This window comes from Trachemys scripta, chromosome 7, assembly GCF_013100865.1.
Source record: "Trachemys scripta elegans isolate TJP31775 chromosome 7, CAS_Tse_1.0, whole genome shotgun sequence".
NCBI lineage: Eukaryota > Metazoa > Chordata > Testudines > Emydidae > Trachemys > Trachemys scripta.
The window spans coordinates 123,348,365-123,373,918 of NC_048304.1; the positions used below are offsets into that span (position 1 = coordinate 123,348,365).

At 44.6% G+C, this 25,554-nt stretch overlaps 1 protein-coding gene across 2 annotated transcripts in view; it reads left to right on the plus strand.

Annotated features, from left to right (window-relative positions):
• SLF2 (SMC5-SMC6 complex localization factor 2) overlaps positions 1-25,554 on the plus strand; it is a 65,864-nt gene that overhangs the window by 33,934 nt on the left and 6,376 nt on the right. For both annotated transcript variants that reach the window (XM_034775689.1, XM_034775691.1), the window contains exons 9-19: positions 2,203-2,305; positions 4,056-4,131; positions 5,745-5,886; positions 6,621-6,723; positions 7,666-7,842; positions 8,507-8,604; positions 12,623-12,710; positions 13,307-13,435; positions 14,228-14,305; positions 23,443-23,529; positions 25,011-25,079. In XM_034775689.1, coding sequence (XP_034631580.1) covers positions 2,203-2,305; positions 4,056-4,131; positions 5,745-5,886; positions 6,621-6,723; positions 7,666-7,842; positions 8,507-8,604; positions 12,623-12,710; positions 13,307-13,435; positions 14,228-14,305; positions 23,443-23,529; positions 25,011-25,079 — 1,150 coding nt within the window. The remainder of the gene's footprint in view (positions 1-2,202; positions 2,306-4,055; positions 4,132-5,744; positions 5,887-6,620; positions 6,724-7,665; positions 7,843-8,506; positions 8,605-12,622; positions 12,711-13,306; positions 13,436-14,227; positions 14,306-23,442; positions 23,530-25,010; positions 25,080-25,554) is intronic.

Below are 25,554 nucleotides of genomic sequence, written 5' to 3' on the forward strand. Positions count from 1 at the left end.
GTGCTTTAAAACAGCCATATCTTAACAATTTTGCCTTTTAATGAAGACAAGTGAATATTTAACAAAGATAATTTGCTTTCAATCTTAAAATTTTCAATGTATATTATAACAATTGAGAGAAGACTAATTGCTTTAACATTTGTCAACTGAATTTGAAAAGTTTTTTATTATGAATAAGGCCTTGTCTAAACTGCACAGTTTTGTCAACAAAAGTCAGCAAAACAGTAGCGGTATACACACTGAAATGTTTCTCCTGCTGATGTAATTCCCCTGGTATGCTGACATAATAAAACCACCTTGAGGAGCGACATAGAATTTATTGCGATGTAGTTAGAGGATGCAGCGTCACTTGATTGTCTCCCTAATTTGCCTCCAGGAGGTGTTTCACAATGCCCCTCGTGACTGCTCGGGTCACCAGTTTGAAGGTACACCGGTATGCACCCCTCCCCTGTTTAAATGCCCAGGAATTTTTGATATCCCCCATTTACTTGGTGTGCATCATCCCAGCTGACCATGCTGGCTTTATGCAGCAGATGCGTTCCTGCGTGGAGCACGCAGGAGCTGTTAAATCTGCTGAATATATGGGGAGAGGAGGTTGTGCAGTTGCAGCTTCGCACCAGCCGTAGGAATTTCAGTACCTATGGGCTGATTGCTAATGACATGCAGGAGAAGGGGCACGAAAGGGACATGCAGCAGTGTCATGCTAAAATAAAGTGCCTGAAGCAGGCGTACCAGAAGGCAAGGGAGGCTACCCGTAGCTCTGGTGCAGCACGGAAGACATGCTGTCAAGGTTCCTGGTGTACGGCTTCATGAGCCATGGGAGCTAAGGGGTATGCGGAGTCTCCAAGGACCACTATGGGCATTTGCACATCCCTCACTGGAATCTTCTGGAAAGAAAGTCCCAGCATGCAGCTGTCTGTTCAGTCCAGTGTTCCGAAAGATCCATGCCTCATGCACCTTCTCTGACCACTCCACATTGATGTCCGTGAAACAGCCCGTGTGGTGCACCAGTGCCTGCAAGACCATGGAGAAGTCGCCCTTTTGGTTGATGTACTCTGTTGCAAGCTGGTCAGGGATCAAAATTGGGATATGCGTTCCATCCATTGCCCCATCGCAGCTAGGGAATCTCATTGCCTCAAAGCCATCAATTATTTCCTGGACATTACCGATAGTCACAGTCCTTCATAGCTGGAGGCAATTAATGGCCCTGCACACTTGCATCACCGCAGCACCTATGGTGGACTTTCCAACTCCAAACTGATGTGCGACTGACCGGTTGCAGTCTGGAGTTGCCAGCTTCCACACAGCAGTTGCCACTCATTTTTTCCACAATGAGGGCAGCTCTCATTCTGGTGTCCTTGTGTCTCTGTCTGGGGCGAGCTCCGCACAAGGTTCCAAGAAGATGGCTTTACGCATCTGAAAGTTCTGCAGCCACTGCTTGTCATCCCATACATGCATCACGAGGCGATCCCACTACTCAGTGCTTGTTTCCTGAACCCAGTACCGACAGTCCACCCTGGCAAGCTGTTCCGTGAATGCCAGCAGCAATCTTGAATAATTTGTTTCCATGGCAGACTGCAGGGCAGGCATCACCGATTCACTCTGTTCTGCAGCTCATGAAATACTGCAGGACCAACTGCATTGTGTTCGTAATGCTCATCACCACAATGGTCAACAGCTGAGGATCCATGCTGTCAGGAACAGGTGGTGGGCACACCGTTTACAAGGGCTATTGAAAAATCGTGGGAAACGAAGTAGGAAATCCATGGAATGATGGGACAGAGAATTGCATCACAGGATGGCGAGCACGTCCCCATGATGCACTACAATCCATTTCCAGAGCTCCCAGCAGCAGAGGGTGACAAAGGGTGGTGAGTTGCACAGTGGAATAGCTATCCACAATGCATTGACTGTGGACCTGCTCAGCTGACACAAGTAACGTTGCATGGACATGCTCCACCAATGTTATTAAAGCAACTTATGATCGTTGACAAAACTTAAGGTGACTTAACTCTGTAGCATAGACATGGCCTACAACTTGTATTCATCAGGAATGTAGTGGAAAGGATATCTGTAATGGATGTTTCATAAACTCAAATTCTTGTTAAGTGAGATCTTGGAAAAAATATTGGTTTTATGGTTTTGGAGATATCAATTTTATCACCAAATTGATTCCTGTTCTCTTTCTTATCATTTTCTCAGATCAGAAGTAACACAGCAGCTTTCTTTAACAACTCAGGGTTTCCTCAGTTGTGCTTACAGTTGTACACCGTGCCCCATACCAGTTTTAAAGTGGCTGTTTCAGGTAAAATCATTACTATTTTCCACTTCTCCTATATAATTATATTCATGATTAGTTTATTTGGGGACCAAATGTGATGCGAATGTCATACAGTTAGAATACCCAAGATTCTGAATCTACTAGATCAGTTTCTAATTTTAAACCTAAATCACCCTCTCTTTCTGGATCCTGATCTGTCCTCCAATCTGAAATATTTCAGCTGCATCTCTCTTCCTGCAAACACCAGAGACATTTCAGACATTGTGGGGTTCCGGGGCTTGGCCATGCCACTTCTGTCTTTTCATCTTCCTGGCATTACAAACAGAATAGGACTTCGGCAATCCTGCCTTATTCTTTAGAATCCTAGTGTCTTAAATCTTATTTTAGGGGCAACAGAAAGCTCTCTTCCGTTTTCCCATACCTGCTATCTCTTTTAGGAGATCAAATTTCTTGTACCCAGTCTGTCTAGTAGGACCACCTGCCAAACTTCTTTTTTCTCCTCTTCCCTCCCCAATCAAGGCAGAGCAGGCCAAACAGAGCAAGTGAAAGACCAGTAGGTGCTCCTTCTGTCAGGAGTCGTAGAAGGGTTGGGGAGCTCTTCCACACCTTATGCTGGGGAAGGGGTTCTGACTCTGGACAGATGTTCTCTGGAGCTCCTCCACGCCCTTCATTCCCTCTTTAGACCCAGAGAAATGTTAAACCGACTGAAGGAGACCTTTCACTTCTATAGTTAAGGGCCTTAAAGCCGGTCTTTCGTGATAAAAGATGCTCAAGGCTGTAGTGTATATTCTCCACAGTAAAGAACAGATTATGAAGAGTTTGAGCTGTCTTAGACCTCAAGAGAATGAACAGGTAGATGAAGGCAAAGTTCAAGATTCCAGAAGGCAGGACCCCACTTACCACATTCCACAGTGGCCTTAGGAAAAGACGTGAACCACCATTTAGGAAATCTTCTTCAGGGTTGTCTTTATACCTTTTAAAAAATAAAAAATAAAAACTTACTCCCCAGTTCTCAGCAACAATATTCAGGAAGATGGTCCCCAAATGGATTAATACAGTACTCCTGGTTTTAGGAAATGCTGCTCTCCCACCTTACCAATTTTTCTTTACTGTTTGCTACATCTCAAATGTTTCTGAGAGAAGAGGTCAAGATTCAGAGAGCAGATCTTACTACTGCATGTCCTTTCTTTCCCCCAATCTGCCGGACTCAAAATAAGTTCTTCCTCTACAATCGCCTCTTCAAGGGTCATGTATATAGTTAATACATTTGAATAAGGTCTTAAGAGTTTATCTACTGAGAATTCAGTGTTTCAGTACGGTCTTATGGATGCTTATCTGGCCAAGAGTTGAAGTCAAGTCACAACTGCCTTCACTACTGGTTAGAAGAGAGACTCTGTCCAGGTGGCTTGGCTGGGGGAGAAGTCCGTTCCAGAAGGAAAATCCTCATGTGACATATCTCACATTGAGGTTGCCGCTACTAGAATGAATCTTCTCATGGACTGTTGAGACATTGGGATGTAGGATTCTGACCTTATCCTTTGCAAGAATGTAACTTTTTATTAAACATTCACACGATAAGAACTCTGTTTGAATGACGCAAATAGCCTGAATATCTTGTGGTATCATACCTCACACTGTTCCTTGCTTAGGAGGCTTTGGCATTTATTTATTTTCTGTTACCTGTTTGTTCTCTTAACAAGGATTCAGATTATTTTATTAATAAAACCTCAGTGTAACTAATATGTAACTTAGTTTGTAATGCTTCTTTCAACAGATGATGTCAGTTCATTCAGACTACTATGTTTCTATGCAGATTTTGGATACTCTGATGGAAATAACAATTAAAAATGGTGAGTCTTTAAACAAGAGACAGTTGTGATTGACTGTGGATAATGGTCATTAGGCCCAAATCTAGAAAGAGGAAAAACAGAGAATACTCTGGTTCTCTGATTACATTGCCACTGTAGATCCGCATTGTGAGTTTAGGTCCCTTCACTGGGTGATATGGCGCACATTTCATAGCCACTAGTCTTTCAGTGATTGTGTGCAAGCCATATAACTGGTCATGATCTCAGTGTACAGCCGCAGAGGCAATACACCCAATACAAAGATTACTCTGATCAATTACCTTCCATCCTTGCCCAAATAGCATTAAAACTAGGACATCTGTCCAGTATATCAAATAGATCAGAAGTCTTTACCTTTTCCTCTGCATTTATTTTGTGAGGTATAGGCAAACAGTCCCTAGACTAAAAACTAGAAGGAAGTGTTGTTTTTCAAACGGTTATAACCAGGACCCTAAACAGAAAACGCTGCATGGTTTTCCTTCAGGATGAATAGCAGAAGTGGTAACAGAGGGCCCCATATATGGAAATTGCCTTCGAGCATCTGCCTCTGCTCTCATTTCCTGCTTATCCTCCCCTCTCTCATTTGCAGTCTCAAGGACTTCTGTCTGACCACTCCATATATTCTCCAGCTTTTTTGTTCATTCAAATCCCTCAAAACTCACTACTAATTGAAGCCTACCAGCTAATTCTTTTAATTAAAAATGCAGTCACTCACCCATTTCATATAAACTTTTACAAAGCTGGTATGGGTTTAGAGTTTCTCTGAACCATCCTATTTATTTTGTACTTGATTTCTGTTGTCTGTTTAGATTGTAAGCTTCCGGGACAGGAAACATGTCCTCCTTTGTCTTGTACATCACTGTGTGTATCTTTGTCTCAAATGTTGTTCAATAGGAGTAGGGTTTGATCTTGCCTGGGGCACTCAGTTCCCACCGTTTTCAGTATTCCTCGCAGTAGCATCAACTCCCAGTTTACAAAAACTTAACCCAATTCAGAGCTATAATCCTGATTCTTTTTGTTGTCTGAAAAATTTTGCATCCAGTTTCTATCGTCCCGTCTTAACTTAGCTACCCCTAGACTCTAGAGCATCTTCTACAATTACTGTGTGTGTCTCAGATGGTAATGCATGCTATAAACCAATATCCCCTAGGCTTTGAGCATCATCTCTTTGTTAACTTACTCATGCTTGATGGCAGTTATACCTGTACAATACTTTCTGGTTTAGAAATTGTGTCCGTTCTTAGAGCCAGGCATAACCCTTCCAGTGTTGTTATAGTAGGCCCACTGGCAGTTTATCTGATCCTCTGAAAGTAACTCTCACTCCACATATCATGCCCTGGATTGGGCAGCAACTTCAAAAACTCACCTAAATCATAAACTGCTCTCAACTGGACAACCAATACCACCTTTCAGTGTCAAGCTCCACACCTTGGTGCTACAGAATTATCCTGGTGGCTTTGAGGATAACAGGCCTCCACTTCGATGTACAGAAGATCCTCATGTTAGTAGCGCTTAGCACTGGCATCGCATAGGGCCATTACACATATTCAGATTCTTTAAAAGCAACAAACTAAAATTAACTTATTAAACATTAATTTCTTGTTTTGTACTTGTAGCTTCCATCAGTGATGCACAGTCTAAAGTGTGGATTCCCTCACTGTCTGATATATCGGCTGTATTTATCAATATGGGAGTGCCTTTTAGATCTTTATTTCCTCTGCAGCATCTACAGCCCATCTTTAGTGAAGATGATATTTTGTAAGTATTTTGCTCTTGCTTTCTTTGCTCTAAACAATAAATATCCTCTCTCGTGCTGGAATGTAGACTAGAAGCTGCTTCCTTGGTTTTCTTCTGTCATGCCCACTCTTAACAGTGTACAACAGCCTGTTAACCATATAGTACATAGAACACATACCATTATAACAATTTCTGCCAATTAAATGTTCAACGAACCAGAGGGTTTATCGGTCCTTGGCTCTTCCTGCTTTAACTTGAGTTTTGCAAAAAGCACAACCTAGGAAATTGGGCCAAACCATTAAGAGTGCTTTAGAACAGTGGTTCTCAACCAGGGACCTGGGGTCCCCTAGGGGGCCTTGAGCAGGTTTCAGGGGGACCTCCAAGCAGGGCCAGCATTAGACTCACTGGAGCCCAGGGCAGAAAACCGAAGCTCTACTGCATGGGGCTGAAGCCTGGGGCCCTGAGCAATGTAGCTTTGTGAGGGCCCCTGTGACGTGGGGCTCCAGGCAGTTGTCCTGCTTGCTACCCCGTAACTCCAGCCCTGGCTTTTATTTGCAGAAAACCAGTTATTGGGGCACAGGTGGGCCGTGGAGTTTTTATAGCATGTTGGGGGGGCCTCCAAAAGAAAAGGGTTGAGAACCCCTGTTTAGAGAGACCCAGACCTTGTTCCCTATGACACGTTCTAAGAAACGATGCAAAGTTTTCTTAAATTGAATCAAAGTGGTTTTGGAATATCTTTTTCTTTTTTCTGTTAGATCTGAAATGCAAATAACAGTGGGAAAACAAACAAGTGGAGACACCTCTGCAGCTCCTGCTTTTTCTTGTCTGCCAGAAACCAACCTAATGAATGTGGTCAAGGTGAGATTTCCCAGTGCTGTTTTTTTAAGGGAGAGCTATGTCTGAGTGTAGTACTGGGTATGTCTTGTGAAGGGAATACTATCCTGGAGAGCTCTTCTGAGTAAAAATTTAAATACAAAATTTTTAACTGGCTTCAAAAATATCTTGTGGAAATACTTTAATTGTCGTAACTTATCATTTGTGTAGGGAAACCGACAACTTTATTGATAACATTACTGTTTATAGGAAATATTTAGAGCAACATTCCTGAGAAATCCAGAATAATGTGTGTGTCTCAGGATGTCGGTTAAGGAATACATATATTTTCAGAAGAAAGTAAAGTGAGATTAACCCATACAGTAGTACCTGAAAAGTCTATAATTTTGACTAGGTGCTCTCAAGTATTGTTTGTTTAGCTGGGACGGTTGTCAGCAACTCACCACCATATATAAACAGGATGAGTGTTCCATGGGGGATCACCACCACTGCTACAGCACCTTTTCCCAGCCTCTCAAGGGAATATTGTATTGGAATCAGCTGAAAAGACACCCTGTCTGAATGACAGAAAGGAGGGAGTGAACAGCTTAAGAAAAATGTGCGACTGTAAATGAAAATTCTTTCTTTCAGTCCCCTTGTATGATAGATGTTGTAAAGGAAATCCGTCAGTTAATACACATTTAATATGCCTGCTGACAAATTTAAGCTCCTACAATATATTTTAAAATACAGCAGAGCCCTGTTTATATGGTCTCATTGGGACCCCTTGCTAGATCCGATAAAGAATGGGAAAATGCAATGCTGCATCGCCATCTAGTGGCCACAGGCGAGATCACCTGCTTCTGGAGTCCTGGTTGTTCTGTAAATGCAGAGAGCCGGTTAAGGAGGGGGTCGGATAAATGGGGTTCTACTATAGTAATTTAACTAAAATCTCATAATTTAATGTTTGTTTTTTTCCCCAAAAAGTTTCTTGGTTTTTGTACAACTATGTATCCGGATGGTTATGCGGACCAAGAAATATTGCTGCTGCTGTTACTGCTATTTAAAATTAGCCTGGAAAAACTATTGAAGCAAATTCCATTGATAGATTTTCAGTGCCTGCTGTTAAAACTACTGAAAAATATCAGAGACTGGGATGCCAAGGTAACTTCATAACTAATTGTATAGTGCTAGGTATACAGCGTTACAGCTTGAGTCCAAGGAAATCCTCTCTTGTTTAAACCTTGGCCCATATTTAAGTACATTCACATGGTCATCCTGATTTGTGTTTTTGACTTAGCAAAAAATTTCTTAACGTAAATAACAAAATTGCTGTTGGAAAATTCAATATAAGCAAGATGAGTTTTGGATCTCTCCATGATTCCAGGGGGCAGCGACTGAGTATGTGGGGGAGCGGGATAAGTGTAAATATTTCTTTGCCATTGTGCTTGTCTGTCGTCTTTGTAAGTGAGTAGTATATTGACATGTACAAGAATCTGACTCAACAGAATTCTTGTAAATTTAGAATGTCTGCTTGAAAGAATGAAGCAAAGCATTATCCTAAATGTAGCTGGCAAGCGAGATTTTTGGCATACAATCTCGACTGTCCTGCTGTAAATTAATAAACCTGGAATATCCATGGCTGACTAGCTACAAATGCAATGCAGAAAATAGCATTGACATACTCTCCCTTCTTTCTGCACAGCTCCAGGGAGGGAATAATCTTCTGACTGTAGATATGTGGATTTTCTGACAACTTTTCAGACATGTGACAGCTGACCATTGTAATATAATCCATTCTTAGTAAATTTTTTCTTTCCTTTTTAAGATGCCTCAGCTCTGTCTGACAATAAGTGAACTTTCCAGTCATCACCATGATCTCCTTTGGTTAGTTCAACTGGTCCCTAGCTGGGTAAAGCGTGGAAGGTAATAAGTGTTGCATTTATTTGATAATAAGTTAACAGCTTATGTAATATCAAAATTGTGCTAAGCACATTAGACATCTTGAAATACACACAGGTTTAAGGAAAGAATCCTACAAAGCGTGGAGACATTGGAAGAAATTGCTAAGAGAAGTATAAAAGAATAGCATAATCATGTAGGTACTAAATCAAAAAGGCTAAGGCACAAAATGAGTCCCTTCTAGTAAGGGACATAAAAGGCAATACAAAGAGATTCTTTAATTACATTAAGAACAAGAGAAAGACAAAGGAAAAGTGTAGGTCCTTTGCTTAGTGGGCAGGAAAAGATAACTGATGACCTCAAGAAGACTGAGGTAGTTTTGCTTCAGTCTTCACTAAAAAGGTACTCCACATAATATCAAGAACAAGGGGGAAGGAAAACAAACTGAAATAGGGAAAATAACAAGTTAAAGAATATTTGGGTAAGTTAGATATATTCAGGTCAACAGGGCCTGATCAAATTCATCCTCAGTTACTTAAGGAACTAGCTGAAGCAATCTCTGAACGGTTAGCAATGATCTTTGAGAATTCATGAAGGACGGTTGAGGCAAAAGATTGGAGAAGGGCAAACATAGTGCCTGGCTTTTTAAAAAGTGGAACAAAGAGGACCTTGGGAATTATAGACCTGTCAGCCTAACTTCAATACCTGGAAAGATTCAGGAACAAATTATTAAATAATCAAAATTAAATTTATTAAACAGTTTGTAAGCACCTAGAAGATAATAAGATTATAAGGAATAGCCAGCATGGATTTGTCAAGACCAAATCATGGCAAACCAACCTGATTTCCTTATTTGACAGGGTTATTGGCCTAGTGGATATGGGGGAAGCACTACAACTTTTGACACAGTACCACATGATTTTTTTTCATAAGCAAACTAGGGAAGTGTGGTTTAGATGAAATTCCTGTAAGGTGGGTGCACAACTGGTTGAAAGACCGTACTCGCAGTAACTACCAGTGTCTCTCTGTCAAATGGTGAGGATGTTTCATAGGGGGGCCGGCAGGCATCAATTCTGGGTTGTGTGTGTGTGTGTACACGTGTATGTGTACGTACACACACACACACACACACACACACACTATTTTCATTAATGATGTGGATGATGGAATGGAGAGTGTATGTATAAAATTGGCAAATGATGTCCAGCTGAGAGGCATTGCAAGCACTTTGGAGGGCAGGATTAGAATTCAAAATGATCTTGACAAATTGGAGAATTGGTCTGAAATCAACAAGATAGAATTCACTAAAGACAAGTGCAAAGTACTTCATTAAGGAAAGAAAAATCAAATGCACAACTGCAAAATGAGGAATAACTGGCTAGGTGATGCTGCTGAAAAGGATTTGGGGGTTATATTGGATCACAAATTGAATGAGTTAACAATGTGATGCAGTCCCAAAAAGGGCTAATATTCTGGAGTGTATTAACAGGATTCTTGTGTGCAAGACATGGGAGGAAATTGGGTCCCACAGTACTTGGCACTGGTGAGGCCCCAGCTGGAGTACTGTGTCCAGCTTTAGGAAAGATGTGGACAAATTAGAGAGTCCAGAGGAGAGCAACAAAAATGAGAAAAGATTTAGAAAACATGACCTATAAGGAAAGATTTATAAAACATGCCCAGCTTTTTTATCTTGAGAAAAGACGACTGAGGGGGCATCTAATAAATCTTCAAATATATTAAAGACTGATTAATTGCTCTGTGTCCACTGGAGGTAGAACAAGAAGCGTAATGGGCTTCATCTGCAGCAAGGGAGATTTAGGTTAGATGTTAGGAAAAACGAGCTAACTATAAATGTAGTTAAGCTCTGGAATAAGCTTCCCAGGTTTTTAAAAACAGGTTGGACAAACTCCTGTCTCAAGGATGGTCTAGGGTTACTTGGTCCTGGTTCAGCACATGGGGCTGGACTTGATGACTTCTCGAGGTCCCTTCCAGTCCTACATTTCTATGATTCAATAATTATATATGTAATTTGTGATTAACTCTTAGACCACAAGCTTAGTTTTAGTACATAGGCTTAAGTACTTGAGCTTGAAACACACTTTAGCTCTATTGCAAGGGCTTAACTACTTGAGATTCTTTCTGACATCAATTTTTCAATCACTCTGATGTCTGAATGCTCTCTGAAAGTAGTAATGTCAGTTTTTTCCCTATTTATCTTTTTAGGAAGTATTAATAGGTTTACAAATCCTTGCCATATAAATATTGGAAACAAAACAATTATTACAACAGTGTTTTTGTTTAGAGAGCTGTTTATACAGTAACACAGTGTTACCATATTGTAGAGTGAGCATCATTACAACGCTCATGCCTAAGGCTATTTTTTAGTCCTGTGTATTTTTAGTAAGTCATGGACAGGTCACAGGCAGTAAACAAAAATTCACGGGCCGTGAATTGTCCATGACTTGTACAATATACCCCTGATTAAATCTTGGGGAGGAGGGCGACCTGGGGGGTGCCACAGTGGCAGGGAGGTGGTGGCCTGCCACCCCGGCGGGGGGGGGGGGGGGGGGGGGGGAGCCTTGTTAGTCTGTATCCACAACAACAACAACAAGGAGTCCGGTGGCACCTTAAAGACTAACAGATTTATTTGGGCATAAGCTTCCGTGGGTAAAAACCTCACTTCTTCAGATGCATGGAGTGAAAGTTACAGATGCAGGCGTTATATACGGACACATGGAGAGCAGGGAGTTACCTCACAAGTGGAGAACCAGTGTTGACAGGGCCAATTCAATCAGGGTGGATGTAGTCCACTCCCAATAATAGATGAGGTGGTGTCAATTCCAGGAGAGGCAAAGCTGCTTTTGTAATGAGCCAGCCACTCCCAGTCCCTATTCAAATCCAGATTAATGGTGTTAAATTTGCAAATGAATTTTAGTTCTGCTGTTTCTCTTTGAAGTCTGTTTCTGAAATTTTTTTGTTCAAGTATAGCTACTTTTAAACCGGTTATAGAATGTCCAGGAGGATTGAAGTATTCTCCTACTGGCTTTTGTATGTTACCATTCCTGATGTCTGATTTGTGTCCATTTATTCTTTTATGTAGGGATTGTCCAGTTTGGCCAATGTACATGGCAAAGGGGCATTGCTGGCACATTATGGCATATATAACATTAGTAGACGTGCAGGTGAATGAGCCTCTGATGGTTTGGCTGATGTGGTTGGGTCCTCTGATGGTGGTGGTAGAGTAGATATGGGGACAGAGTAGGCAACGAGGTTTGCTACAGGGATTGGTTCCTGGGTTAGTGTTTCTGTGGTGTGGTGTGTAGTTGCTGGTGAGTGTTTGTTTGTTTCAGGTTGGGGGGCTGTCTGTAAGCGAGGACTGGCCTGCCTCCCGAGATCTGTGAGAGTGAGGGATCATTTTCCAAGATAGGTTGTAGATCGTTGATTAATGCGCTGGAGAGGTTTTAGCTGGGAGCTGTACGTGATGGCCAGTGGTGTTCTGTTATTTTCCTTGTTGGGCCTGTCCTGTAGTAGGTGATTTCTGGGTACCCATCTCGCTCTGTCAATCTGTTTCCTCACTTCCCCAGGTGAGTATTATAGTTTTAAGAATGCTTGATAAAAATCTTGTAGGTGTGTCTCTGTCTGAGGGATTGGAGCAAATTCGGTTGTCTTATTGAATTGAGTGAGATCTGTCAGTATTTTAATATCTCAACTAGCCAAGGATCCATAAATAGAAGCTGGTATAACATTCCTGGAGAGAGAGGGCCTGTGTCCTGCGCTGTGGGCTTAGAGGCAAGCCTCTGAGATGACATCGACATGTGCATGAGAAGGATTGCAGCAGCAGGAGGGAAACTCCGGACAGATGTTTACCCACTTGTTTATTTTGGGGCCTTTTACCCTTATTTAGTGAAACTGGAAGATCTGCACTAGCTATGCAAAAAAGCACATGCTAAATACTTTAGGGAAATCATATTTTGTCCAATATGCAATGTAAAAAGCACTTATTTGAGATGTTCCTTTTTTTAAAAACAAACTTCTCTTTCAGACAAATAAGACGACACCTTAGCCTAACGATAATTTCAAAGCTTCTTAACAAAAAGTATACAAGTTTACCTGTTACCAGTGACCTGCAGGTACGGTATACATACCTTTTGTTAAAATTGTGTGTGTGTGTATGTTTGTGGGTTTTGTTTCATTTTGCCATTTAGTGATTAACTGTGTTTAATTTACATCTTGGTCTTGACTCTCTGAGGCTGATATTTGCTATGTTTTAGGAGATCTGCAAGATGACAGATTAGATTTCTAAAATTCTGTAAATCAATAGTGATGTATGCTGTTAAATATAGCTTTTCAATTCCCTGACTTATTCCACGGTATCATTGCTTTATTCTGTAATATGTGATTTTTTTTTTTAAATGTTAACTCCTTAAGATCCATTTTTCTGACAAAAATGGTACCCTGCCCTTTGCAAATTTCTCCCGCTTATTGCTTCTCATGCAAAAATCAGCCCTTGGTTACTAACATAGTGTTGGCTTAATGGTGGAAACACACAAGAATTAACTTGTTGTTTTGTGAATAGAGTAAAATTACCTACTATTTTAGATGTTGTTTTCATTTCAGTGGACAAAATAATCTCCGACTGGTGGCGGTCTGTTGTTTATACTGTATTGAGCTGTGCAATGTCAGTAAACTATACTAATTCCTAGAATGTTTGTTTGCTCTTATATAGATGTCTCTTCTATATCAGTATCTGGTGCAGATGAAGCCTTCTAACTTGTTAAAGAAAAAGATAGAAGCAAGAAAGGAGCAGCAGGATGACCTCACTGGAGAGTGCGATCATACAGAACTAGAGCAGCAGGTATATGTGTAGGACTAGTGATTTGCAGTCCTCCTACACATTTATTTTGTAATTTGGAACATGCTGACTGTCATAATTTTAGAGTTAAGTGCGTGAGGGGTTCTGTGTATGGAATGCCTTGCAGTATCTTGCCCGTAGTATTTTTATCCATTCATTTGAGCTGAGATATTTTATTTATTTATTTATTATTCAAGTTATGGTAGTGCTTAGCGGCCAGATGAGGTTGGGTTTGTATTTGCATGAAAAATGCTTTGCACATAATAAGGCACTTTGCACCCTAAAGAGCTTACAGTCTATATAAAAGTTGACTACTCTGCATTAATATTATTCTTTGCCTATATTGGAAGACTGGAGATTGCGTAGGATGGCTTTGTCTGAAAGCCATTCCTTCAGGGTCTTGGTATACGTGTTTGTTGTTGGGTGGGTAAGAGGAGAGAAAAACATAGCTACCCATTTTATCCATCCAGTTTGTTTTAATTATAATTGGAAATACAGAAGACCTTTCAGGTCATGTAGGGACCCATGTAAAATTGTTCCTAAATTGTATTTTCCAGTGCTCCTGCCCATACTCTGCCTAAATAAATAATTTGAAAAACTTTCAGATATACATGTTTGATGATCTGGCTTTCTTGAGGGCTTAAAACTAGATATTATAGCACTAAAATAAAATGATCCTAAAATCAGTTATCAGTGGTGTAGTTTCAGAGGAGGGTGGCTGCACTCTGAATTTAACAAAGATTCAAGTTCATACTTGTGGTATTAAAAGTATTAATTATGTTGGCTTCTTTCTAGGCATACTACCTGACCTACAGTCTTCTTCACTTGGTCAGTGAAGTTAGTTGTTTTGACGTTGTGAATTCTAATCAAAGGGTAAGTAACTGGCTCAAGTTACTTATGATGGTGTTTTTTTGTATAGGGACACAGTTTAAATTCTGTTAAATATTAGAGGAAAACATTTCTTACTTGTGTAAGAGATCAGTGGAGCTGGCTGGAGAACAATTGTGTTTTTTCATTCCAAAGTAGAACAGAGGCAATACGACTTTGGAATTGGTGCATCACCAACAACATAGAGATATCTGCATCCTATCTTCCTGGATGTCAGAATACAATAGCGGATGTACTAAGCAGGGATTTCTCACAAACCCACGAATGGGAGATGGATCCTGGAATTCTCAAGTCCATATTCAAACTATGGGGTTCTCCACCATCGATCTATCCAGATGTGCTACCAAAACAAAAATGTACCATCTCCAGCGGGAGTTCATACACAGTCCACCAGAGCAGTGGCAGCATCTGTGACCTATCACTGACATTTGTAGAGCAGCTACCTGGGCGTCAGTCCATACTCTCACTAAAAACTATGCTTTAGAACAACAATCAGCATCAGATGCTCACTTTGGATTTAAGATGTTATCCAGCATCAATAGACCAACTCTGAAGCCTCTCCCCTCCACTGACGGGCAACGCTCAACAGTCACCTAAAGTGGAGCACCCACATGGACACTCCTCGGAGGAGGAGGAGGTTGTTACTCACCTTGTGCAGTAATGGAGGTTCTTCTTCGAGTGCTTGCTCATATCCATTCCATTAGGTGTGCGCGCGCCGCGTGCACGATCGTCGGAAGATTTTCTACCCTAGCAACACCGGCGGGTCGGCTGTGGAGCCCCCTAGAGTGGCGCCTTCATGGCGCTGAATATATACCCCAGCCGACCCGGCGCCCCCTCAGTTCCTTCTTACCGCCCCTGACGGTGGTTGGAACTGTGGAGCGCGGCGTAGCTGTTCTCCACTCTCCCTAGCTTATCCAGTTATTCACAGTTATAGTTGTAGTTCTAGTTGTTTATAGTTATATAGTTGGTTATTCACTTGTTTATAGTTATATAGTTAAAAAAGGGGGATTAAGGAGGTTATCTCCCCCCTTTTTCCCCGGCCGCGTGGTCGGGCTCATGCCCAAGGCTCCCGGCTTCAAACAGTGCGCCTCCTGCGCTAAGCCTATGCCAACGAGCGACCCGCACGACTCGTGTCTGAAGTGCCTGGGAGAGTCCCATCAAACAGATAAGTGCAAGATCTGCAAGGCCTTCAAACCGAGGACCAAGAAGGAGCGGGACTTTCGACTCCGGCAACTCCTTATGGAGGCAGCACTTAGCCCGGACGCTCCATCGGCGCGCCAGGCCCCGGCACCTAGCACCTCGGTGCGTAGTGCCCCAGCGGCACCGACCATGCCGACCACGGCAGACAAGCCTCCACGGCACCGGACCTCATCGGCACCGCACTCACAACAAGTGCCTCGGCGCCGTTCATCATCCCCGGGACATAAAAAATCCCATAAGGCGGGGACCTCAGTGCCGAAGACGCCGGCTCCCCCGGTGCCGGGGGTAGAGCCGTGTCCACCTGTAGAGCACCGAAAACAGGTGCCTCCAGCACCGTCGACTCCGGCTCCAAGGCCGTTGAGTCCGGTGCAGACAGAGTCACCACTGAGACCGGCGGTGATACGGTGCCTCCCGTCGACACCGGAGACTTTCGCGACGGCGAGAGACCTGATCGCCCTCACGGAGCCGGCACCGTCGGCACCGTTGACTCGCCCGGTCCAATCTAGGGGAAAACCTGCCTTGATGCGCCCTCCATCGCAAGGGCTGGAACCGCGGCACCGGTCTAGGTCCCGAAGCAGGTCCCCTCGCCGCTCGCAGTCCCGGCGCCGGATATCACCTCGGCACCGGTCGTACTCGCGGCCAAGATCATCGCGGCACCGCTCTACATCTCGACACCGTTATGATCGTCGGCACCGATCAACGTCGAGACGTAGCTCTCGGCACCGGTACGATCGACGCTCGACTTCGAGAGGCCGCTCCCGGCACCGGGCTTACTCTAGGTCATCGTCTCGATCCAGGTCCGACTCCCGGCACCGGCGAGGCCATCGGCACCGATCGCGATCTCGGCACCGATCACCGGCACCGCGTAGAGACAGAACATCTCTAGATCGGCACCGGACGGCACCGTATCCTACGGGATTCGTCTCGACGCAGTCGGCACCGCCATGGCCATCGAGATCGGTGTCTCGCTCCTCTGAGGACCTGCCAAGATCGGCATACCCCCCTCAGGGACAAGCCGGGGAGCGAGATTTAGGCCATTGGCAAGAGGGAGCAGAGGACCCTGACCAGGGCCCATCGCACTGGTCATTCTGGACCCCGTGGGCATACCACCAGGCGCAAGGGGCTCCAACAACCTCTCGCTCGGGTCACTCTGATACAAGGGCCCCAGAGTCCACCATCTCTCACCCTCCTCCAGGGGGCATGGAGGCCTCTGTATCTACACCACCTGACGTTCCGGACCCAAGGACAGGTGATGCTCCGACCCAGGAACACGGAGACCAGGATCCTCCCCTGGATCCCTTACCACCAGAGGCATCTTCCTCTTCCTCTCCGGATGAGGCAGTGGCGGGCATGTCGTGCACAGGTCCACCCCCGATAGATCTTCGGGCTCATCAGGACCTGTTACGTAGGATGGCCCGTAACATGGACCTACAGACGGAGGAGATAGTGGAGGTGCAGGACCCCATTGTAAATATCCTCGCGGCGGATGTCCCATCAAGAGTGGCGTTGCCCCTGATCCGCACGATCCAGGCGAACGCAACTACGATATGGCAAACCCCGGCCTCTATCCCACCTACAGCGAGAGGGGTGGAAAGAAAGTACTTTGTCCCTTCCAAAGACTACGAGTACTTGTATACTCATCCCCAACCGTGTTCACTGGTGGTGTCATCAGTGAATGCAAGGGAGCGACACGGTCAACAAGCTGCAGCGCCCAAATCAAAGGAGGCTAAGCGGCTCGATTTGTTTGGCCGTAAAGTTTATTCAGCTGGAGGGCTGCAACTTAGAGCGGCTAACCAGCAGGCGCTCCTGAGCCGCTACAACTTTAATTTCTGGAACTCTATGGGGAAGTTCAAGGAATTGGTTCCCCAAGAGTCCAGGGAAGAGTTTGGGGCCTTGGTTGAGGAGGGTAAGAAGGTGGCTCGGACCTCCTTACAGGCCTCCCTGGACATAGCGGACTCGGCTGCAAGAACCCTGGCCGCAGGTATCGCTATGCGCAGGACCTCCTGGCTCCAAGTTTCGGGTTTGCCCCCTGAATTACAGCAGACCCTACAGGATTTGCCCTTTGAAGGACAGGGGTTGTTCTCGGAGAAGACGGACTCCCGATTGCAGAGCCTCAAAGACTCCAGGACAATCATGCGCTCCTTGGGGATGCATGTTGCGGGTCCCCAGCACAGACCATTTAGGCCCCAGCCTCAACGTTTTTACCCCCCTCCACCTCGTCAGAGACAGGACCCTGCCAGAAGGCGAGGGCGAGGTGGTAGGAGAAGATGGGCTGGCCCTCAACCCGGTCAGAACCAAGGGCCACCAAGACCACCTTCAGGTCCTAGACAGAACTTTTGAAGGTGCGGTCGAGGACGGCGCCCCAGTCATCCCCCAGGATCCAGCTCCCTCCTTTCGGGATCGCCTCTCCCACTTCCACTGTGCTTGGTCCCTTATAACTTCGGACCGTTGGGTCCTCCGCACGGTGGAGAGGGGATACGCTATCCAGTTTTCTTCTATCCCCCCCTCCCACCCCCTTTCCCCGTCCCTCTTCAGGGACCCTTCTCACGAGCAACTTCTTATACAGGAGGTTTCTACGCTCCTTGCCATGGGGGCCATAGAGGAGGTTCCGATAGAGTTAAGGGGCAGGGGATTTTATTCCCGTTACTTCCTGATCCCCAAGTCCAAAGGAGGTCTGCGGCCCATCTTGGACTTGCGCGGACTCAACAAATTCGTAGTAAAGTTGAAGTTCCGCATGGTCTCTTTGGGGGCCATCATCCCTTCCCTCGATCCTGGAGACTGGTTCGCCGCCCTCGACATGAAAGACGCTTACTTTCATATCGCAATTTACCCGCCTCACAGACGCTTCCTGCGATTCGTGGTAAACACGGTGCACTACCAATTTGCAGTCCTTCCCTTCGGCCTATCCTCGGCCCCAAGAGTGTTCACGAAATGTATGGCTGTCGTGGCAGCGTACCTTCGTCGGCAAGGGATACAGGTGTTCCCGTACCTAGACGACTGGCTGGTGCGCGGTCGCACCAAGGAGCAAGTTCAAGCTCATGTCCACAGAATAGTGCACACATTCAACGAGTTGGGCATCCTACTCAACAAGGACAAATCCACTCTAGAACCTACCCAGAGAATAGAATTCATCGGCGCAGTTCTAGACTCCAGACGTGCACAAGCCATCCTGCCAGACAACCGCTTTGGCACCATCACGAACCTCATTCAAGGACTCAAGGCCTTCCCAACTACCACGGTGAGGTCGTGCCTTACCCTGCTGGGTCACATGGCTTCCTGCACGTACGTAACCAGGCATGCCAGACTTCGGCTTCGCCCGCTTCAAACCTGGGTGTCATCAATATACCGTCCACATCGGGACAGCCTGAACATGGTGGTCACGGTCCCGAACTCGGTCCTGGCCTCCCTCACCTGGTGGCTAGATCACAATGTAGTCTGCGAGGGGATACCATTTCACGCCCCACAACCCTCTCTGCACCTGGTCACAGACGCGTCATCTCTGGGTTGGGGTGCCCATCTCAACGAACATCATACCCAGGGCCTGTGGACTGCATCCCAGTTGGCCCTACACATCAATGTTCGGGAACTGATGGCGGTGCACCTGGCGTGCCAGGCATTCCTCAATCTCCTACGTGGCCGCTGTGTGTTAGTTCTCATCGACAACACCACGGCCATGTTTTACATCAACAAGCAAGGAGGAGCACGTTCGTCAATTCTATGCCAAGAGGCCATTCGCCTGTGGGACTTCTGCATCGCCCACTCAATCCATCTCACGGCATCGTTCCTCCCTGGAGTCCAGAACACTCTAGCGGACCGACTCAGCAGGTCATTCCAGACGCACGAGTGGTCTATCCGTCCGGACATCATACATTCCATCTTCCAGAGGTGGGGGTTTCCCCAGATAGACCTGTTTGCATCTCGAGACAACAGGAAGTGCCACGTGTTCTGCTCCCTACAAGGTCGAGCTCCGGGCTCCCTCTCGGATGCGTTTCTCCTTCCCTGGAAAGACCACCTGTTTTATGCCTTCCCTCCGTTTCCTCTGGTCCACAAGGTACTGCTCAAATTGCGCAGAGACCAGGCACAGGTAATTCTGATCGCTCCAGCGTGGCCGAGACAACATTGGTACTCCACACTGTTGGAACTCTCGGTTCAGACACCGATCCCGCTTCCATTATGTCCGGATCTCATCTCTCAGGACCACGGCCGGCTGCGTCACCCCGACCTGCAATCACTCCACCTCACGGCGTGGCTGCTCCATGGTTCACCCAGGCAGAGCAGCAATGCTCGCACTCTGTCCAACAGATTCTGCTGAGCAGTAGGAAGCCCTCAACACGGACCACGTACCTGGCCAAGTGGAAGCGGTTCTCCTGTTGGTGCGAACAACGAGCCACATCCCCGTTGCAGGCACCCATTCCTCTCATTTTGGAATATCTCCTCTCCCTAAAACAGGGGTTGGCGATATCTTCAATTAGAGTTCACCTGGCCGCTATATCGGCCTTTCACCCGGGGGAACTCGCGTCCTCGGTATTCTCTAACCCGATGGTCGTTAGATTCCTCAAGGGCTTAGACCGGATGTACCCTCAACAACGTCAGCCCGTCCCAACGTGGGACCTCAACCTGGTTCTCTCCAAGCTCACAGGTCCTCCATTCGAGCCACTGGCCACCTGTTCACTTCTGTACCTATCCTGGAAGACAGCCTTCCTCGTAGCCATCACCTCAGCAAGGCGCGTTTCTGAACTCAGGGCGCTTACCTCTGAGCCCCCTTATACAGTTTTTCATAAGGATAAAGTGCAGCTTCGTCCACATCCTGCCTTTCTCCCTAAGGTGGTTTCTCCTTTTCATATCAACCAGGATATATTTCTCCCGGTCTTTCATCCTAAACCACATGCCACTCGCCAGGATCAACGTTTGCATTCCCTGGACGTACGAAGGGCCCTGGCCTTCTATATTGACCGCACAAAGCACTTTAGAAAGACGACGCAACTCTTCGTTGCAGTGGCCGACCGAATGAAAGGCTCACCGGTCTCCTCACAACGCCTATCCTCCTGGATTACGTCTTGCATCCGGACTTGCTATGACCTGGCAGGTGTCTCAGCACCGCACCTCACCGCTCACTCCACGAGGGCCCAAGCTTCCTCGACTGCTTTCCTAGCACATGTTCCGATACAGGACATTTGTAGAGCGGCGGTTTGGTCATCAGTCCACACGTTTACAGCTCACTATGCACTAGTGCAACAGTCCAGAGACGATGCTGCATTCGGATCAGCGGTTTTGCACACAGCAATGTCTCACTCCGACCCCACCACCTAAGTTGGGCTTGGGAGTCACCTAATGGAATGGATATGAGCAAGCACTCGAAGAAGAAAAGACGGTTACTCACCGTTGTAACTGTTGTTCTTCGAGATGTGTTGCTCATATCCATTCCAAACCCGCCCCCCGTCCCCACTGTCGGAGTAGCCGGCAAGAAGGAACTGAGGGGGCGCCGGGTCGGCTGGGGTATATATTCAGCGCCATGAAGGCGCCACTCTAGGGGGCTCCACAGCCGACCCGCCGGTGTTGCTAGGGTAGAAAATCTTCCGACGATCGTGCACGCGGCGCGCGCACACCTAATGGAATGGATATGAGCAACACATCTCGAAGAACAACAGTTACAACGGTGAGTAACCGTCTTTTCTTCGAGATGGTTGTCCCTGTGGATGCTCCACTATCCTCCCTCCTCCCCTCTACTTCAGAGTTTCATGCGGATTCTCAGGGGTAGAAAAGAAACAGGGACGGTTGGCTACGCACCTCTATGTAACCACTCAGAACAGCGTGAGACGGCTACAGCATGTGTGTGGCCCAGCCAGGCACTGCTACCACAAATCTCCAATTCCAAGCGCAGGGCATCAAGACACCTAAAGTGGAGCATGCATAGGGACAACCTTCTCGAAAAACCTCAGTTACTGCACAAGGTGACAGGTTTCAGTGGTAGCCATGTTAGTCTGTATCAGCAAAAAAACCAAGGAGTCCTTGTGGCACCTTACAGACTAACAAATTTATTTGGGCATAAGCTTTCGTGGGCTAGAACCCTCTTCATCAGATGCATGGAGTGGAAAATACAGGAGCAGGTATAAATACATGAAAGGATGGAGGTGCTTTACCAAGTGTTAGGTCAGTCTAACAAGATAAATCAATTAACAGCAGGATACCAAGGGAGAATAATCCTCTCTTTCAAACACTTTCACGAAACAGAATTGTGTATGTCTGTTTTCGGATGAAAAAGGTTAGATTTTTGTTTCAGGTCTCTGTAAGTGACGTGACAGTCCACCTGGACCTCGGAAACCTTCGCGCCAAACCCTTTTTGAAATCGATACATCTCAGCAAAAGTTTCAGCTCTGAAACAGCACATTTTGACAAATATTTAGTCAAAAATGTTTTGACCCACTCTAGATATTGCAAAGTATTTAACAGAGCAGAGTTAAGTATGGGAGTGCAGCAACTGCAGGCTAATAGAGCAGCCCTTATAGGCTCAGTACCAATAGCTCTTTTGGCCTAGGAGGTTAGAATCCTCTTATTGAGGGGATATTGACCAGGAGACATCAGTTATCCTATACAGTAATTTGGTCTTACTTTATTCCTTCCCATTGAATTGCTTACTGTAAAGTATCTGAACAGTCTTATTGCTGATGCCGTTGCCACTCCGTGGATCTTCCACATGGTCGCTAAAGAAATCTGACTATCACGTGACTCCCTTAAGACGGAGAATGTCATTCTTGTGTCTGCTCCAATCTGTTGCTAATATTTGTATGATTGTACCAACTACATAGGATCTTGTGATATCTTTGTGATACTAGTGGATGTCCCGAAGCAGTGGTTCTTTACTGTGGATCAGCAGTGGTCCACAGAATGAAACCTTTTGGTAGCGATGCACTGGGAGATTGAGGACAGAAGTCTCTTTTATGAAGTGGTCCACAAAATGGAAAAAAGGTCGGGGTACTACTGCTGTGGAGAATAGGATGTTGTCAGCCTGCTTCACTTCTGATGACCTTAAGTCAGAGATTGGAATATGCAGTTTCTAGAAGTGAAAGGCCTTTGCATAACCCACTAGTATGTTTTGCATTTAAATTACCTACCTTGAGATTCAGACCTTTCTTGGTTTTTCCATTTTTATTAATCAAAAATAAAAGGTCCATGCTTCAAGGTGCAAGCTTCCCTCCTCCAAGCACACAATTCCAGCCTCCACAGAGGAAAGTCAAGCTCTGTTTTTTTGAAGACTTGTTTAGGAAGGAAACCGAATTCTCCAGTGAAGCATCTGTTGGATATGGGAACCAGCTCTCATTGTCCAAAACTCCTGTAAAATAGGATCCTAGTTCATATTTAAGCAAAAGGATGTTGCCAGAAGATTAATCATCTTCTAGGAGAGCTGCCACAAAAATGAAAAGACCATTAATTCCTCCAGGAAATGCCCTATGATTACCTGACTTGTCTGCTGAAAAATTATATTTTGACTATTGTAGTTTCAATGCTTTCCGTGAACATTTGTTCTGAGTGGCACCTTTGGTCTTATTACTTCTAGGGCATTGAAGACTCAAAAAACTAGCCAGTTAGAATTCATTTTCCATTGCATAATTCTGCTAAATGAATATAACTTTGGAACTACGGTTTTAAAAAATGTTTAGTCATGAGTTAAGTGGTGTTAATGGTGCCTAACAGCAGTGACCTTATGGTTCTATTAGTAGTACTCCTGGGTCACCCAAATGTGTGTCTTGGAGAAAATGCTTCAAATTAAAACTACAAAAGAAAAAAACCTACAAAAAAAATGAAAAAGCCCTGCAAAAACTGTGTGTGCTTTTCCTATGTTTGCAATTTTTCTGTTTAGGATTTAGATAAAGTTTAATTTTGAAGTGATGAACTTAAACAGTTTTGAATTTGTGTTGATTTAGAAGTGCTTACTGAGGCTCTGTGGCGCCTTAGAAAAACATGTGAAGTGTGATATTCGGGAAGATGCAAGACTATTTTATAGAACTAAGGTAAGCGGATGGGTGTCTTTGAAATGTGTTCCATTTCCCTGCTCCAGCTTAGGAGGTTCTAGAAGTACTGATGATTGCCTTACATTTCCTTGCTGGCTTTATATATGTAGGCCCTAATCCTGCCAAGACTTGCACATTTGGCTTAACTCTATGCCCTGCAAATAGTCGCATTTGCTGTCAGAAGGACTCTTTAGTACACGGAGTCAAGCATGTGAGTAAGTCACTGCAAGATCAGGGCCACATTGCAGTTATCTCTTTTTCTGGCCAAGGATCTCTGGATACTGCTGCTTTTTCCTGCCTAGAGACGTCACTGATTGTTGATGGGGGAAGCACTCTTTTGGACTAAGGGAACTATCCAAGCAGCACTTGCAGAGAAACAGAGGACTGGGAAAGTAATCTGATTCTTTTGCACAGTGATCCATAGCTTTTATTTGAATTAACAAGTAACTTACATACATACATAATTAATTAAGACACCAAAAAACCCAAGGTGATGCAGAATTACGCCTAGCTCACCTATTTTAAAATATGTTGCGGTGCTTTACTTATGAGGGTCTCAAGTTTGTTCCTTGAGTACTTGCATGTGCTTTAGTAGCAAGCCACGTCAGAGCAGATGAACGGCATGGCAGTCCTTACCTGTCAAAAGCCTTTTGTTCAGTTAAGTCAAACCTCTATATTTTTATGCTTTTTTGCACCAGCTTAGAGACTTCACTAAATTCCTATCCTTCAAAAAGCCTCTTTATTGACAATTGATTCTATATAGAGGTGTTATTTGGTGCAGTTAATACTGCAGACCCACTTTAACTATATTTCAAGTTTAAACTGCATCCCCACCACCATACATGTCTCTTTGTGTGCTGCTTTCGCTTACCCTTGAGGTGGGAAGGGGTTATTGTGTTCCTGTTTGACTGCTTCTCCCCACCACTTCTGCTTGTATGTAGTGTCGTGAAGTAGCTCTTGTGGGGTACCTGTGCGTTGGGTACTGTACAAGCAGAGTAAGAAATAATGTCTGCTCTTCAGAGCAGAAATTTAAGTGCATACTCAAGATTGGTAGCCATGAAGTATGACCTTATGTATGAGGAACACCTTTTAGAAGCGGTCTGTGCTGCTGCTTATTGGCCTGAGTAATTACTGTAACAAGATAGTCAATCCAGTGGCAAACTGCAAGACTTGCGTTTTACACCCTGCTAACCCAAAAAGAGACACCCTGGTATTATCAGGCAAATGCTTTCACTCTAATCTCTAGCACTGATATTATCCATGTGTTAAATTGAGATAATTAAGTTCATCTTGCTTGTAAAATTGTCTATCACTACAGTATCTGCACATGGAGTATAAGCATTAGATTGAGCTCAAATGCCGTCACCCCAAAGTCCTGCTGTATCACAGCTTTAAAAGGGATCTTCATATGCTGTCTTTATAAGTCTCACATTTGTTTTTATTTCTATTAAATTGTTAAATGAATTAATTTTTGTTTATAGGTCAAAGACTTAGTTGCTAGGATATATGGCAAGTGGCAGGAAATGATACAAAATTCTCGGCCTACTCAGGTACTGTTAAACCAATTTTTCTTATTGCTAAGTGCATTTTACTAATTTCTGTGTTACTTGAAAGTATAATGTAGCAATTTTAAAAAGCAATTTCTAATTAGTAAATGAGTCAGTAGTAAAGTACACTATCTACTAGCTGTGCTTCTATAATCCTTGGGTGAAATCCTGCCTATGACTTCAGTAGGATTTTAACCTTGTTTTTAACACATGGCTTGAGTGACCAAGTAAACTATAGTATACTTGGATTGCACTTTGTAAGTGATATATCTTCAAGATATGTAGGTGATCTTGTGTGGAATGTACAAATATCCAAGTTGGATATCCAAGATTTGGGGCTATTTCTATCAATTTCTAGGTTAGTATCTCAGTAGGATGCCATGGTATCGGAGTACCTGTTCTTACTGTTTTAATACTAGCCAGGGATATAAAAATTATCTTAAAGGGAAGTTTGTTTAACTTAAACCAGTAATCTGAA